General features: G+C 41.0%; 2 protein-coding genes and 1 long non-coding RNA gene across 4 annotated transcripts in view; 2 read left to right on the top strand and 1 right to left on the bottom strand.

Annotated features, from left to right (window-relative positions):
• The first annotated feature begins 201 nt into the window (after positions 1–201).
• Positions 202–10,230, top strand: CEBPG (CCAAT enhancer binding protein gamma). Of its 2 annotated transcripts, none has more exons than XM_020797850.3 (2): positions 202–328; positions 6,457–10,230. In XM_020797850.3, exon 2 carries the CDS (start codon positions 6,571–6,573, stop codon positions 7,021–7,023), a length of 453 nt encoding a protein of 150 aa, XP_020653509.1. In that variant the 5' UTR covers positions 202–328; positions 6,457–6,570; the 3' UTR covers positions 7,024–10,230. The 2 variants fall into 2 exon arrangements, with proteins under 2 accessions (XP_020653509.1, XP_072836694.1); XM_072980593.2 differs by lacking the exon at positions 202–328 and adding an exon at positions 4,308–4,435.
• PEPD (peptidase D) overlaps positions 10,217–16,912 on the bottom strand; it is a 115,544-nt gene continuing 108,848 nt past the window's right edge. The window contains exon 15 of the mRNA XM_020797848.3: positions 10,217–13,318. Coding sequence (XP_020653507.3) covers positions 13,169–13,318 — 150 coding nt within the window. The 3' untranslated portion in view covers positions 10,217–13,168. The remainder of the gene's footprint in view (positions 13,319–16,912) is intronic.
• LOC144584397 (uncharacterized) lies at positions 11,337–15,689 on the top strand. The gene is made up of 2 exons (XR_013538620.1): positions 11,337–11,395; positions 15,465–15,689. It is a non-coding gene; the product is annotated as an uncharacterized LOC144584397 (long non-coding RNA).

Raw genomic sequence — 16,912 nt, forward strand, 5'->3', positions numbered from 1 at the left:
CTTCACCAGAGCGAGAACAAAAACAGATATGCCAAAGCAACGTCTCCGATTCGCTGCCGGGCCTGTCCGTCCACCCAGCAGCGGCCCTCGGGTTGGCGAATGGAGGCGCCTTCCCCGAGAGCGGGGCCAACGGTTGGTCAAGGCGGCTGCCAATCTGAAAGGGAGGGTGGGTTCCCCTGTGAGGTAGGTCGACGCCTGATTGGTTAGCGTCGTTTCGCAATCGCCCCCTTCTCTCTTTCGCCTTGAGAAAGGACTGAGGGAGAGCAAAGAGAGAAAGGCGAGTCGGGCCTGGCCGGGCCCTCGCCTCCCCGGGTCGATATCGGGACAGGTAAGGGGCCGGGCAGCCCTCCCCGGGTTGAGGGGTGGGGCCGGAGGCCTCGGCCTCGAATTGGGGCTGGGAAGAGGCTGTATGGGGAAGAGACGGGGCAAGAGGGGCCGGTGGCATGTGGGGGAGGGAGAAGGGGACTAAGGGGGCGGCGGTGAGTGCCCTCCCTCCCCTTTTCATCCCTCCGAAGACCCACAGATAGGGGAGGCTTTTAAAAAGGGCGCTCTGTGTGTTGGGGGGGAAGGAAGAGGAGGAGGAAACTGGGTGGGTGGTCGGGGTGAGGAGAAAAGAAAGGAGACGGGAGGGGGGAGTTGCGGGGAGTCTCGCCCTCCCACATTGGGGTGGGCGCAGACATTCCTTTGCCTGTGTTATATGTGGGGAAGAGGGGGCAGAGTATGGGGTAGAAAGGGGGGAGTGTTCACGAGGAAGTGAAAGGACCGTTAGTGTGTGTGTGTGTGGGGGGATGGAAACCCCTTCCTCTGTCGCTTAGGAACCGAGCGTGGGGTCCAGCTTCCTTGTAATTCCCTTCTCCAATCCCCTCGCCCCCAATAATCCTGAGGGGAGAAGTGGGGCAGAGGAGAGGGGCAGACTCTAGCCACCACCCCTCTTTCCACGGGTCTTGAGATGGAGTGAGGAGCGTGCCGGTCTTCCCCATCCCCCCCCAAAGTGTTTGGTGGTACCCTTATTATAGGGTTAACCCCCCCCCCTTTTTAAATGGGCCTGGCGCGGCGTCTGTGGGGGAAACCGGCGCGTGCCTGGAGTGCGCATGCGCGCGCGGCTGCCTCCATGGGAAGAATGATGCAACCGGCGAGCAACTCCTCCCCTATTGGGATGAGGTCACGTCTTGGCACGAGGGGGATTCCCGGGAGGGGGAAGGAGGGAGGGGGCTGAGGGTGGAAGGAAAGGAAAGGGGAGGCGGAGAGGGCCGGTTGTGGGGAGCCAGAATCCTTTCCCCATTTGAGCCTGCCTGCCCTCAGGAGCCTTTTTCAAGAGGGAACCATGTTTGTTTATCTGGGTATAACAAACACACAGACACTTTGGAAATAGCTTAATAGATTTGTCACAGGGTGAGGTTTTGTGGATTACACGTCACTTCCTCACAGATAAGGACCTGCTAAATCTGTTCTAGAGTATACTAGTACGACAACAGCAGCCACCACAAAACAGGATTGTTTGTGAAGAAGTAGCTTTGGAAGTCTTGTTTCAGCAGCAACAAAAGGGAAACAAAAACAGCAGGCTTATGGTACCTTGAACAGATTTATTTTTGTGTGGCTTTCTCCTTTATTCAGTTTTCCTGCATCCGCCCTGTCTTCATTATTTTCTGTAGGATGAGGTTGGATCAGAACAATACTGTATAAGAGTCTGGCTAGAACAGTGAGCTAAAATAAACTAAAATGGCATCTAAATCACAAATAATTATAATACTAGCCCTGTGTTACTAGGGTTGTTGGGAACCTATTCTGAAATACACTGTTGGTATTTCCTTCCCAAACTATATCTGCCTGGTTTTTATAAGAGCTGGTCAACAACGTACCTGAGCAAGAGGAAGTGTTAACAGTATGAATTTCAATGGAATAAGAGAGTTGCTTCTGTTTATTTGGCTAGAGCTGTTGCATAGCAGTTTTCAGAGCAGAGGAGCCTGCAGTTCTCAGATCAGCCTTGACAACAGTGAAGGGACATCTACTTTGTAGCTTAACCTGTATGATGTCCTTATTACTCTTTAGACTTCAGTTTCTATGGGAACATTGTCGTGGGGAAAATCTGCATACCATGGCCACATCCATTGGATTCATTCTTGTCTTTCCTTCTTAAGTGAAATAAGCAGTGAAGAAGTTCACAGTTGTTTCAACATCTTGTCTGGTCTTTGGTATTGCCAAGAGCTGTATTGTATCCTGCTGGTGTTCTAAAGATCTTGAACTTGCCATTAAATTGTCAGAAGAAGACATTTCTTTCTTTACTCCAGTAGGAAAAAGAAAAGCTCTTGTATTGTCAAATCTGACAAATTATTTTGGGATTTGGTGATGCTGTATTCTTAGACTGAGCTATGAAACTTTGTTTGGATTAAAGTTATTCCTTTAGTGTAGCTACCTAGTTTTCAAAAAGGTATATATAATGCTTTTCCTGATCATTGATGCAAAGCCAGGTAAGTAACATAAAGTACGTATATTTTGTTTGCCCTGGATAGATTTCTACCCTTACAGAAGGTAGTATTTTCATCCCTGCATTACTAATGTGTTAAAGCTTCTTTCATGTGCTTTGAATACAAGTATCAGATGTCTGACATATATTGGCTTGCTGACAAAATAGCTGAAGACCTTAATGAAACAAGTTCTTGTCAGCTTTTGCATAGAACTCTAGGTCCTGGTCTGCAGTTGTGTATCTGGAAGAGGAAAATGTGGTTTGGCATTAAGTTGTTGGAAATGCTGTCTTCTGCACAGTGAAGTTCTAGACTGGACATTCTTGGTGAATATGTGGGCCTTCTCAATTGAGAGGCCTAATCTCCTTTCTTTCTGTTCAAGGTATTTCCCTTTTTTGAAAGCCCTTTGTGAATCTGAATTAGAAGAAAGCCTTTTATGAATTAAGAAAGTTTATGTGATAGTTAAAATTCAGACAAGGACCCGGGACACCCAAGTTCAGATATCCAGTTGTCCATTGAAACTTGCCGAGGGTTGGCAGTGGTAAAACTTGAAAATCACATTAAGGTCTCTGTAAATCTGAAGCAATTCTAAAATATCTAATGTAATGTTTTATGAAATAAATGCTCTATTGAAACAGATTATTCTGCTTGGTATTGGTTGTAGTTATTGAGATCTCTACTGCCTAGGAAGTGGAGTATAAATGTAAGAAGGAAATTTAGCAGCCTGAGAGTTTTTGTAGAGCAAAAAGGGAGGGAGCAGGAGGAAAAGTGAATGATTTATTCTACACAGTGTATTAGAGAGGCCTGATGAGGAAACAAGATAATTGAATGCCATTAGTTGCATAGCCCAAATTCCTTACACTGGCATTGTTTTTTCTTGTGTTGCTTATATATGTCTAAATTGTATAATTGAGCATTTAATACTCAAAGCTTTCGTAAAACTCAATCACTACACTAAGTTATAGAGTTCATGATTGGCTTACTTGCAGTTGTGGAAGTCACATGTTTTGTATACTGTAGGTCAACTCCCACATTATTTGAAACAGGTATGTTCACTTTAAGCTTACATAACAGGCAGAGTTCCATCCTTTTTGTTTCCAGTATGTTGTTACTCATCCCCCTTCCTTGTACATGTGGTAGGCCGACCCCTCCTGCCAGCCTTTGGTTTGCAGAATGTGAAGATCAAGGCTGGTGGTGTATGGTTTATTTCCTTTCAGAGAATAGTGTGGGCTTCTCTTGATATTGTCTTTCCAGCCATTGAGAAAACACTGACAGTATTGGGCTGATCAGACAACCCCGTCACCATACTTCTTTCCAGAGTGGGAAAGCTATTTTCAAAACATCTGGAATTCCACCTGAGCATTCCATTCCCAATGCTTTGCGGTGCAGGACCAAAGAGATAAGGCCCTTCTATCCTTCGCAGCTCCAATCCTGAAGCCTGGGGATGAGAAAAGGGATTGTTGGTTATTGTGGGTTTTTCGGGCTATTTGGCTGTGTTCTGAAGGTTGTTCTTCCTAACGTTTCACCAGTCTCTGTGGCCAGCATCTTCGGAGTGCTGTCCTCTGAAGAGCCTGAAAAACCTACAACAACCATTAGATCCCAGCCATGAAAGCTTTCGCAAATACAAAGGGATTGTTCTTTATAGCCACATCAAGACTCACATATTTATTAGAACCTTTGGGGGTTGAAGATTGTGGGTTATTTAGGTTTTAATGCAATGGTTTTACTGTTTTAAATATTGTGCTGTTTGATTTTAAATAGTTTTTTAATTATCTTATGTTTTTAAATTGTTTTATATAGATGTATAACCCACCCTGAGGCCCTGAAATATAGAGTGGACTAGAAAGGAAGGAAGGAAGGAGGAAAGTGGAAGGGAAGAAAGGAAGAAAAAGTTAGTTGTCAAGAGGGGAAGAGTCCTGGCATCTACAGTTTTTGGCTTAGCTGCTTAGGCTTGCCAAAAATTCAGGCTCCCAGTAAGGAAGTATTGCCCTTTGCACATAAAATAATTGATCCTTATGTTAAAAACTGCAAAAGCTCATCATGCAAATGGCCAAATAGATCCATACTTTATCTTGCCAACTGAGTGGAAAAATAGCTTAATTATAGAAAAATGTTTATGCAAACGATAATATGTCTGGAAATACTGGGTCCAGAATAGCAAACTTTAGCTACTTGCCCCTTGTAACTGCATTCAGAGCTTTTCTCCAACTTTGAAATGGAGCTAGTACTCAGTATTTGTGTTGAAAACAACTGCTTGCAACATGAGCAAGCATGAATATAAATTGGGCTGTGGAATTTTATTTATTTATTTGTTTATTTGTTTGTTTGTTTGTTTATTTATTTGATTTATACCCCACCTATCTGGACCACCAGACCACTCTTTATGAAACTTTATTGAGACTAAGATAGAATGGAACTACATGTGACAGTGGTGGACTGGTTGGTCATACTCCTGTAAACCAGGGCTTGCTTGATACTCTCTGACTTCAACAAAATATAAACAGGATAAGTAGGAGGGATCATTGGTCTATTCCCCAATTTTCTTTCTCTAGCTTAGACTGAAAAAGAAGCCTGCAAGGTATTTGGAGACTCAGGTCTATCTCTAGTGCTTCATTCTGCCCATTTGCAAGCAGCTTTCCAGATAAGTTATAGATATTCTCTGGCGGAGAAGTACACAGCAAGACATAACTATTCTACAGAATGGCTTCCAGTATCTTTAGTGGTGATATCTAGCACCAAACCATGTTTGCAGGTAGAGCAGAATAAGTAATTGTGAGTTAAATGTGTTTTTGTAATTTCAGCAACTTGCATGGGGCTTTTTAACTTCACTCTGTAGTAGATGAGTTTAACTTTCATGGTTCTTAGAGACTAGCTTATGATAGAGGGCTACATTTAAATGGAATGGCAGACAAAACTAGTTTGCTTCCACTTGACTTTTTGCACTACCAGAAGCAGTGAAACTAATCAGGTGTGGTTTAGTGTGCCATTTAAATTAGCAATACTGTACTTGTGATCTGTAAGGCAAGAATGAATAAGATAAATGCCTCGTGGCATGAGATTCCCTTTTAATGGTTGACATACATCAGTTACCATATCTGCTAGAAGAAGCTTCTAGGAAAGTTTGATGGCCTGATGTTCCTTATCTTGCAACCTAGGAACTGAATATTCTTTCACTATTAGTGTTGTTATCTATTTCGTATATACAGGGAGCTAGGGCCATTTATGAAGCAGAAAATCAAGGCATCTCTTCAGTGCAAGGCTCCTGTATTAATTTACAGCTGGAAATATTTGGGCAAAATGTCTAAAAGTAGAGCACAAGTTAGACAGTAATATCAGTTGCCAAGACATGGGTTGTGAAATTGGACATATTTAGTCCTGGCTAGACATTTGTCCACTAGGGATGCCTTTATGATAACTGATCGCAGCTGGCACATTGCAGGGAGATTGCCTAAGGGTGAGGCAAGAAGAGGGCTCAAAACTATAAAGGCTGTTTCAAAAATTGCTTAGGAAAAAAATATACTTGCCTCAGACATATTTGAGACTGAATTTTTTTTTCTTGGAGTATGAACTAAAATTTATTTAAGTAATTATAAATAGTATGTGCTTGAGTGCATAATTTATACATTTTCATCCCTGTCATACTATCTGTTTAAGTACGATTAGAATAGTCTTGAGTAATTTAAACATGGCAGATATAATAAAGATCTCAGTATCTTGTCGGACAACACAAACCTATGCATGACTGCTCAGGAGTAAGTCTGAAATCCAGTTGCTTATTGAAGTAAGCTGCAAAAAGGGTGGGCCCATAAAATCAATGGAACCTGGGAGGAGTGACCTCATCAAATCCCTACTGATTCAGTGGGCCTACTGCAATTGTGGGTTACTACACCGAGCAACAGGATTTCAGCCATTGTATCATTTTGTATACAGCCTTCTAATACAGATATTGGTGAGAAAGAATAAATGCATATTTTTCAAAAACTTTGTTTTCTAGGCTCAGCTTGTGCTTAATCGATGTGAAGCTTCTTCCAGAAACATCTTGGAAAGCCAAATATCTAATTTCCTAATATCTAAATCATACTGTGGGTTTAAAGAAGAGTCTGTCCAAATGAGCAAGACATCACAGGAGAACACAACTGCAGAAACCAATGGAATAAGTGTCATCTATACCCAAGCACACACAAGTGGCTTACAACAGGTCCCCCAGTTGGTGCCTGTTAGTCCTGGAGGTGGAGGCAAAGCTTCACCTCCCAGTAAGCAGGGCAAGAAGAATTCCATTATTGATAGAAACAGTGATGAGTACCGCCAGCGTAGAGAACGCAACAACATGGCAGTGAAAAAGAGCCGCTTGAAGAGTAAACAGAAGGCCCAAGATACGTTGCAGCGGGTCAACCAGCTAAAAGAAGAAAACGAACGCTTGGAAGCCAAGATTAAGCTCCTAACAAAGGAACTGAGTGTACTCAAAGACTTGTTTCTTGAACATGCTCACAACTTCACAGACAGCGCGCAGCCTCTTGGCACAGAAAGCACTGTGAAAAATTCAGATGGCTCTGGGCAGTAGATACACTTCCCAATTTCACAGACAGAACACTGTGGACACAGGTTCCTCTATACAGGTCTGATGCAGCAACAGAGCAGGATCTTTTCTGAACTTTGTAACAACTGTCATTTTGTGGTGTGTGTGGTTCTTTTTTTTAAATAGTAGGTTTAACACTGAAGACTTGATGCAAGCAAACTGCAAGTTGTGTTGCTAAGATTTTTTTTAACTAGGTGTTATATTTTCAGGTCTGGCATTTCTGATTAACTGAAATATGTTGAGAATGGATGAACATCCTTGTTTTCTCTAAAATGAAGCCTGTACCTTATACTAAGTAGATTGGTTTAACTATTTTCTCACTTGTTAAAAATGTGGGTTAGGGAAGTAGTTCTTAAATGTCACTTTTAAGGACAAAAAAGGTGCTGGATTGGAATCATTCTTTCCCAATTTTACTTGCACAAGTGGCAAACACTTCTTCTGAAGTCTTGTCAGCATCACTGAAAGTATGAACAGTCTTCAGATTAATTACACTGGTCTACAGCCAAAGTGCTTCTACAATAAATGTAGTCAAACTTTACTAATTCTGGGTCACTGAGAATGAAAATGATGCTTAAAATTGTTGTTTGACTCTAGTTTTCAAGATATGCTATTGGGTCAGTATATACGATCTTTGACCTGGGAATGGTAGAGGATAAGTGCATTATAAAGGTAAGGGATCTCAATTTAAACTAGACATGACTGAAATACATCTTTGACTGGATCTATGAACAAATTTATGATTGGGTTTGGACAGTGCTTGCTTTTTAGGCAAAACAGTGAATGTTGCAAACTGAAGCTGGTATTACATCATACATGATATGAATTGCATCCAGTTATTCCTAGAAGCCATGGATGATGCAGTCATAATGAAGCTTACTTCACTGTGCTGAACAAATTGCCCTAGAAATCATACAGTGCCGTATTCTCTTATTTGTCTGTGTTTTATTTTTCAAAGGGACATATTTCTGTTCAGCCAGAGTGAGCAGATATGGCTCATACTTGTGCTAACGATGCAGATAACTTCTGCTATGTTTGTAGAGAAGTGACTTTTGCATCACAAAAGTGCAGTATAACCACTATGGTTGAGAAAGCCTGTCACCTTTATTTTGGCTGTAAAATTGGAGATCAGGACAAGAGGTGGGCCCCACACATAGGCTGCAACACTTGTGCAACAAATCTTTGCCAGTGGTTGAACAGGAAAAGGAAAACTTTGCCTTTTGCAGTGCCAATGATCTGGAGAGAGCCAACAGATACCAGCAATTGTTACTTCTGCATGGTGCCTCCAGTTGGGAAAGGTGTGTCAGAGAAGGAAAAAATGGACTGTGCATGATCTAAACATTCCATCAGCTATACTCCCAGTACCCCATGGGGAAGGACTGCTGGTTCCTGATGCGCAGGAATCATTCTCACTTGAGTCAGATGAGGGATAGGATGAAACTTCTGGTCCTGAAGCATCAATGTCACAGGACCTACCTTTTCTCCCAGCCTCCTCCTCTGAACCACACCTTATAACACAAGGTGAAATGAATGACCTTGTCAGGGATTTGAAACTACTCAGGAGTAAGGCATTGCTGTTGGGCTGCAGACTACAGCAGTGGAATCTCCTAGCAGGTGATATTTCACTAGGACATTGTAACAATGGAGAAATGCTATCAGGGCAAATGGAGCCCATCAGTGTTTGGAGACTGTTGCTGGATGGTGACAAGAAATGCTCCATTTAATGAATACAAGAGACAAGACAAGCAGCACCGAGTAGACACTGAATAGGACTAAACTATGAAAATTTATTTAGATCTATTAAGGTGATTGAGTGGGTGACAGCCTTAAATTAGCTGCGACATCACAATAGATCAAGTAAGATGACAAATGTCCAATGTAATGATGTTCAGACTTTGCCACATTGTCTTCTAACCTGCTTTAAATGTAGCGGATGTTTTCTGACATGTAGCACAAACTTGCTGGGCGCAACTCGTAGTTTATGTGGGGAGAGGTGTGTTCTGTATTAGGGCCTAGTAGTAGATGTCTTGCCAAGATTCATAAGATTGCCTAATATAGATTACTTCAGATCATTCTTGGCCCATAGTCTGAGATTGGGAGAATGCAGGGCCTTGAGTCCCCTCCAGCGTAATGTCCTAGCAGTGGGCAATGGCACTATTCCCACCTAGCCATGAGCTTCCTTCCATTTTAATTACCTGCAGTGGCTGGACATAGCCTTACTCTGGAAGGTTATGGAATATCTTCAAAGCTCTAGCTCATGCTGGTGTCAAATAAGTATGTGGGTGAGATGGAACCAGTGCAACAATCGGCATGCTGGTGTTCATGGAGGCTGATGATGGCAGCCCTGGAATTAGGCCTAAATATCCATCCCCTTCCTAGGTGACGATGAGGACAACTGGCTTCTTTGAATGTGGGTCACTTTGCTAGATGACAACACAAGTTTGGAACATGTTTCCTGGATCACAGGTTTGTGATAAGTAGCAGTGAATTGTAATTTACCCCTGTAGAAGACTGGTTCGTGACAAAGGCCCATGCAGAAGGGCTTTTTTAGAATTAAAGCAGAAGGACACCTTACTCCTCTGGCACTTCTGAACAATGATATTTTCATCTTTGATACTGTACGTTCAGGTTGGAGCCACATTGCTTTCAAGATGCAAGCAAGAAGGCAGTTTCTTGGATAATTCTTCCAACATGAGAAAGAAACTCGGGGCCCTGTTCTGAGAGGTAGATACATTGCTGTTTTATTCACTCCTCTTCTGATTATCTAAATTAGCCAGATAGTTAATTTAGTAGTCTATAGAAACCTAAAGTAATATTTACTCCCTCCCCCGCACCAAAAGGTAATCCTTATAACCAAGTTGGCAGAACTGATTTTTCGGTCTTTGACATTCCTGTGGGAAAACCACTCAGCTATTAGATAATTTTCAAATACTGTTGGTGAGCCCCCTATATTTTGGGGTGGATACAAAACTGAACAAATCAAACAGAGTATGGAAGTCATTGTAATCCTTTTAACTTATTTTCTCTTAAAATATTTTCATTTATCATACATTGGCATATGACTGACTGGAATAGCAAAAAATGACTTTTATACCTCCTCTTTCCTTGCAGCTACCTTGTTTGTATATGCGTTTAGAAAGACTGGGTCAGCTCAGTAATGTTAATAGAAGATAATAAAAAAAGCCTTATAAAATAGCATTTATTTGTATGTTTGTGAAACAGTACAAAAGGATCTTGTTGGACAGCAGCCTCTATGAGGGATGAAGCATCAGAAGTATTGAAGTTTTCAGCAGGCCAAACCTGTTGATGGCAAGATCAACAGTGAAACTGCTACTGAAACCAGTTTGATGGAGAAGAGACAAGGTGGAGTGTGCTTAGCAGATCATCCTCCTGAGCCATGTAAGAAATGATAAAATGAGGAGAAAAAGGGAGGATTGCCTCTTTCCCATCCAGTAATTTGGCTTTTAAAACATCTTATCTCTTTCATTCACTCAACAACACATTCTTGTTACCTAAAGGCTGCACAATACTTTACATTTTCTGCACTTCAGTAAGCCTTTAATAGAATATATTTTAGATCTGTCTCCATTAAAATAACTGTCAGATGAGTAATGGTAAGATTCCACTTCTTGAAGGTTAAAAAAAATTGATGTTTTCAGAAGCCCTGTCACGTATTTTCATTTGCCTCCATGTTTTCCTTAATAGCTGAGCCTTCCTTGGTTCTTGGTTGTTTTCCCAAGGTGTTTTTTTTTTGCATTTGTTTTTCAGAGCTGCTAATCCTTAGTAACAAAAAATAATAATAAAACAATTGGATCTGTAGCTATGGCTTATTTTGCTAAGGTAATCTGTGATGTCATTCTCTAGTGCTTTGCAGCCTTCCCACACTCCTACTGCATATACTGTACAAAACAAGAACTAAGTTTCTTTAAAGTTCCATCTCTTAACTATGTATTTCCAGATACTTAGGTGCTACTGTGTAGCTATTTTTAAACCACTGGGTCAAAACAAATACTTACTGTTCTTGTAGTAGGCCTGCTGAAATAAGTGAATTTCTTGGTCACTGATAGTTTTATAACATACCCTATACATTTTAATGTTTAATTTCCTCCATCTGATAGCACCAGCTTTTCATAATGTTACATTATTTCTGTTTATATTTTTGTATGCTTTTTAAATATGAATAAGGGGAATTCTATATTTCCCCTACACATACTGTGCATCATAATAGAACGGTATTGTATGTGTTGTACTGTCAAATTATCTATATGGCCATCTAAATTAAAGTTTTCATCTTTAATTATAGATGCTAAAGGTGATATTCTAGGTATGATTTATGTCAATGATTATCCTACATTTCTTGGTAAGTTTTTATTATAACATTTAGTATTTTTTTATATCTGTTTGCTATACCAACTACAAACCTATTGATTCATTTATATTAGGAGTGTTGTTTAGAGCACTGGTTCTTAACCTTGAGTTACTCAGGAGTTTTGGACTGCAGCTCCCAGAAGCCTTCACCGCCAGCTGTGCTGACTGGGGTTTCTGGGAGTTGCAGTTCAAAAGCATCCGAGTAACAAAGGTTAAGAACCACTGGTTTAGAGGGAGAAATTTTTTCCCAAGCCATTCCAAGATAAATAGCAGTTTATTTGTGCTGTAATAATTCATAACATTTAGGAGTCCTGCCCTTCCCTTCTCCAGATGTTTTCTTGCTATTTCTTTTGGTTTAAATCTCCAGTCTGTTATCATTTTGTAACTAAATATGACACTTCAGTAAGATGGGTATTTTCTCTTTAAGGATATTAATTTATCCATTCACTGAACCTCTTACATCATTAATATGTATTTCGAGATACTTGCTCTTTTGACCAGATCACTTTATTAAATCATGGACTCTTACTTTAAAGAAAAGCAGGAGGAAGTTCTGTATTTACTGTGTATTTTGAACCCAGCAGTTTCCTCATGATTTTTTAATTAACTAGTTCCATTCCTCAGCTGAAGAACTATTCCCACCCTCCCCAATTTGTTCTTTGGCTCCAGTTTCACATTTAATCTGTTTTCTCAGTCTCATCACTGCTCTTAGAGTTCAAGTGAGAGGAGTTTTATCATTTTTGTGTGTTTCCTTTCTTTAGTGGCATTCTGGTATTTTATGACTTGTATACATGATTTGTTTATACCTTCCATAAATCTAGTACATTGTTTCTTTTGAATAAGCATTGCCATTTCATTTCTCTCCCTATATTCTTGGTTTCTTCTCCATCCACTGCTTTACTTTTTCTTTCTTTTTTAAAAAAATAATGAATTGAACTACTTGAACTGTATTTAAATGAATACTTAACTGGCATATCGGAATTTTCAGTATGTTACCAGTTGCATTAACCTCAAAGTATGTTTATAACGGTGTTGCTGGTTTAGTTACTGTATCTGTGTTGTTCAGTATGTAGCATCTGGGTATTCCTCATTCCTTTTGGATACTCTCAGATGGGGAATGTCCTGTGCGTCCTTGCAGGAAGGCAGCCCTGGCTCCCCTTGTTAGCTCCCTTAGGAGCTCTTGCTTTTCCTTTTGTTTTGGACTTTCAAGTGTCCCAGAGGGCATGGCCAATGGTCAGAAATTCTGGGAGTTGGAGAGTCCAAGACATCTGGAAGACAGGTTGGGAACCACTGTTATGGAATATTGTACTGAAAAGAGATCTTGAGGGAAAGATGTGGAAGACATGCTCTTAAAGGCAGTGATTTTATTTGTTTGTCCAGCTAAAATAGTTCCATCAGATTTGTTCTAAGGCAGCAATTCTGCTCTTTGTGTTGGTAATTATGTATTCAAAGATTATATATATTCCTATTTTAATATATTTGGTTAAGAATAGAGCTTTCCAGGCAGTGATTTATAACCATCATCAGTCAAACAGATTCTTTTCAGCAACATGACTCCTTAGAAAGCAGCAAGAACATAATTAGTTTTTTGAGTCAAAACGTTTTACATGGCCCACTGTAGTATTAAAAAATATAGTGAAAGCCACAAAGCCTTTTCTTTTCTTTGCAATAGAGCAGGGCCTTAACTGTAAGGGAGCATTTGCAGGACTGCATGTTGTCCTTCAGCGTTGCAGTGCTCATGAGAGCAAAGCCACTCTCTTCACTCTTACAAGCATTGGCTAGAGACTGAAGCAAAAGATTTGCTGCTGCTCTGGGCTTCTCCCATGAATGCTTCGATTTCGTCTGTGGTGCGCGGAACACAGGTCAGCAGCTCCATTCCTGTGGCCGTCACGGCAATGTCATCTTCAATCCGCACCTGCAAAAGATAGACACATTTCCGACTGGCACATTTTGGCTGAGGTTGGGCCTTCCCTCCTTTGTCCCTGTGCTTTGGGAAGTGGATTTTTTTTAACCAACTGGTTGGATCCCAGGCTGGAAAGTACAAGACAGTCTTGTAGTTGTGACCACCATCTTTGTCCCTGGCTTTCAACAGGAAGAAATGCACAAATGGGTTGCGTGTGCTTTTCCCCAGGCCAGAAGCCCTCTTTGACATTCTGGGTGTTAAACAGGTTTCAATGCACATGAAGAGTGGATCCAGTGCATTCTCAATTCACTTCTATGCCCCGCAAGTGATGACCCAGTGGTGGTAATGGAAAGCAGTTTGAAGGCCAAGTTCAGAGTCAGTATGCACCTGTCCTGGCTATTCACATATGTTCCTCCTGGGAAGGATGGCCTCTGATTAGCAGGGATGGAGGAAGGCCTGGTGATGGTATGGGACAGATTTCTTAAGGACCAAGTGGATCTGGAAAATCCCATGTAGCCCTGAAAAAGCCCTCAAAAGCTACAAATACAGCAGGACATCACTTGTTAATGAAAGTTCCTTGAAACCAAACCTGATATCCAGTATCCTGCCTCTCTGTGGACACCAACACATGGGAGTTACATCCCTAGCTCATTGTTTCATAGTACATTTGTTGCATTCTGTTCACCAGGTAAACAGAGATTTTCCTTTTAAAAAATGCATGGTGGCAACAGATGCTCTGTAGCTGATAGTGTTACTAAGACCTTTGAAATCACTCCTGTTCTCATTGGGTGTGAATGAAAAGGCTGGGACCTGTCCCTGCTAACTTCTAATCTTTTCTGCCAGTTAAATATGCAGACTCAAGTCATTATCCTTTATCTTATCAGAAACGTGCTAGTAAGTCTCTAAGCTGCAATAAAAGCAATTTCAGCCAAGTATCAAATCCAAAGGAACACAAACCTCAGTGACTCCTTCCATACAGTTGCTTTAATTGTTTCTGACCTCAGGACATTTAGATCTAAAAATAATGCTGATTTGACATTTGTCCTTCTTGCAAAATAGCTAACTTATTCAAGCAAAGCGAGTCACTGAGCCTCTATTAATGTGTTCAATGATCTGTTTGCCAGATAATTTCCTTTATACAACATTAACATACATGTATTACAAACCTGAATTAAATAAACTCTGTAGAATTCAAACCCAGCAAACTGATAGCTGTTCAATCTGAACAGAAAAGGACTCACCCTATCTAGTTCACAGTGTCTAAAAAATAGGAATGTTAAGTTCCCAAAGAGAAGGCAGAGCTCAGCACTTGTATCTTCATAAGATGTCAATTTTCAACTCAAGTTTCTCTTAAAATCTACATGACCGATATCTAAAAGCAAGCAACAGATTGGGGGAAAATGAGAGAGGTATTTGTGTGCCTACTTAATGACCAAACCTTATTCTCTTTTTGAAGCCCACAAATGCAGTTTCAGAGCAGTGCAATTTTACAGCGAAGCAAAAGAGAGTTTGGTTTGCTCATATTCAGTTAATTTGAGGGTTCCCTCAAAACTACTGTTTGTAATGGAAACAGATCTAAAGGACATATTCAGAAGGAAAACTACAGAAGAAATGGGTTACAGAATAAAAGGGAACCATTTTTAAAGCACCATGCTCATTTTGAGGAGGGGCAGTGGCCTGCAAGATGCCACTGAGATGAGGTAATGCAACAGTGTGATCCTGGCAGCAGTTGTTCTGTGTGCGGGTGACTCATTGGACCATACCTTCCTCCTCAGCTAGGAGATTAACAAAAGTTGACAAGGAAAAGGAGCCGAGAGAGGAAGAACTTGTTTTAAATTTAAAAGAAAATACTGTAATGAAATAATGAAAAGTGTTAATTTTCAAAGACTGATCATGATTCCTTCTCTTAGTTTTCTTTGGGAAACAGTCACAAACACCGTTACAGTCACAAACACTCTTCCCTGATGAAGTAGTTCAATGGGCTGTTCTTGTAGAATCCCAAAACTAGCATGCATAGAAATATGTGAACCTCATCTGCTGCTTGGCCACCCCATCCAGCTTTGAAATGGAGTAAGGAATAGGGAAAGAGAATGAATCCATGGGCAGGTGCCCTAAAGGTTCAAGACTTCTCTCAATGGCTCTCTTCCCTCTTTTCTAGTTTTGGATGTCACACTGCATGGTTGCAGTGACGTGGGATTATGGAAACAAGTGAAACATCTGGAGTGCTCCAGGCTGAGGAAAGCTGTTCTGTAGATTTATGGTCTGTTCATGCCAGAAAGAACCATTATTCTGAAACCTCCGGCCTTCGTTAGAATAAAAAAAAAAATCAATTGCTTGAAATTTCTTGCAATGGAAGGAAACAAATATAGTATATGCAGAAGGATTTCTTATTGATCATTAAATGTGATGCTAGGTTTTGTATTCACAGGGACAAAAACATGACATTTTTGTCATTACCCAGTGGGGAAGCAGATGTGTCTTTTGTCATTGCTAAACTGGACTGGATTAAGTATTGAAGTATATCAAGACCAGTGTATCTTAAATTTAGGACTCACCACTGAAAATATCTAAATAAAATTGATTACTGAACAAGGAACATGGCACTAGAAGCGACCGTATGAAACCTAGCCTCAGCATTCTCCTGGTCTCATCATTTCATAGGAGACCCCGTGCAACCACCCCAATTGCTTCAGGCCGATTGTCCAAATTATAATTGGGACATATATACTGCACGGAGCATAGAGGATGGTGTATGAGGCACACCTTTCATCCCACCTCCTTCCTGGCTGGCTTGTATGCACTGATAAAGCAACAGCACAAAGTAAAGATAACCTCTCAAACTTGGGAAGAGAATTGAGCAGCAGAAGATAAAGTCCCACATGGCTTGATAAGATTGTATACTCTGCACACAGGGCTTTCAAAGAGCCGAGGGTAAAGACGAGACCAGGTGACTCAGAGAACTGGCTGATGACTCAGGGAATATTCCACAGGGAAAGCAGAGGCAGAAATGGTATCCATTTATCTTACTACTTCACTAGAACATTTATATCTGCACCCACCCTCAAATGCCTGGAGATCTCAGGTGGGGATAGGAAATGAGACCAATTTAAAGCAAGTATACAATAATATCAGAGAATTTGCGAGAATAAAATATTCGAGGTGCTGGGACTCCACATCCACTTTGGCATGGGGAAATGACTGGAATGACTTCAGATATGAACAGATCATTGCCCCAGGTACAACCTGTAAGTGTGTGGTTGTAAGTTTAGGCATGAATGAAGCAGAATTTTTGCTATCAGAAGAGGCCCCTTTACATTTTACTTCTGGAAAGTCTCCAAATAGGATGACATGTAAAGGGCCCCCTAAAGAGCTGCTTTCCATCATGAAGAGAATCAAGAACTAAATTGCAGATGGTAACAGTTGCAGAAAATGGTGCAAATTTCACAGTCATAAGCAGACAAAAAGTGGCTGATCAGCGGTCAACTCCTGGGCAAAGGCTCAGTGGTAGAGCACATAAAATGTCTGCAAAAGTTTGTATTTTGCCTTCATGTGGCTCTGTTAAGGCTTCTCTTGGGTTCTTCCCAGCATTAGCTCCCTAGCAACTTG

Source organism: Pogona vitticeps, chromosome 10, assembly GCF_051106095.1.
Source record: "Pogona vitticeps strain Pit_001003342236 chromosome 10, PviZW2.1, whole genome shotgun sequence".
In the NCBI taxonomy this organism is placed as follows: domain Eukaryota; kingdom Metazoa; phylum Chordata; class Lepidosauria; order Squamata; family Agamidae; genus Pogona; species Pogona vitticeps.

Excerpts from the sequence above, each read along its gene's own strand:
- CEBPG (XM_020797850.3), top strand. The coding sequence starts at position 6,571 with ATGAGCAAGACATCACAGGAGAACACAACTGCAGAAACCAATGGAATA.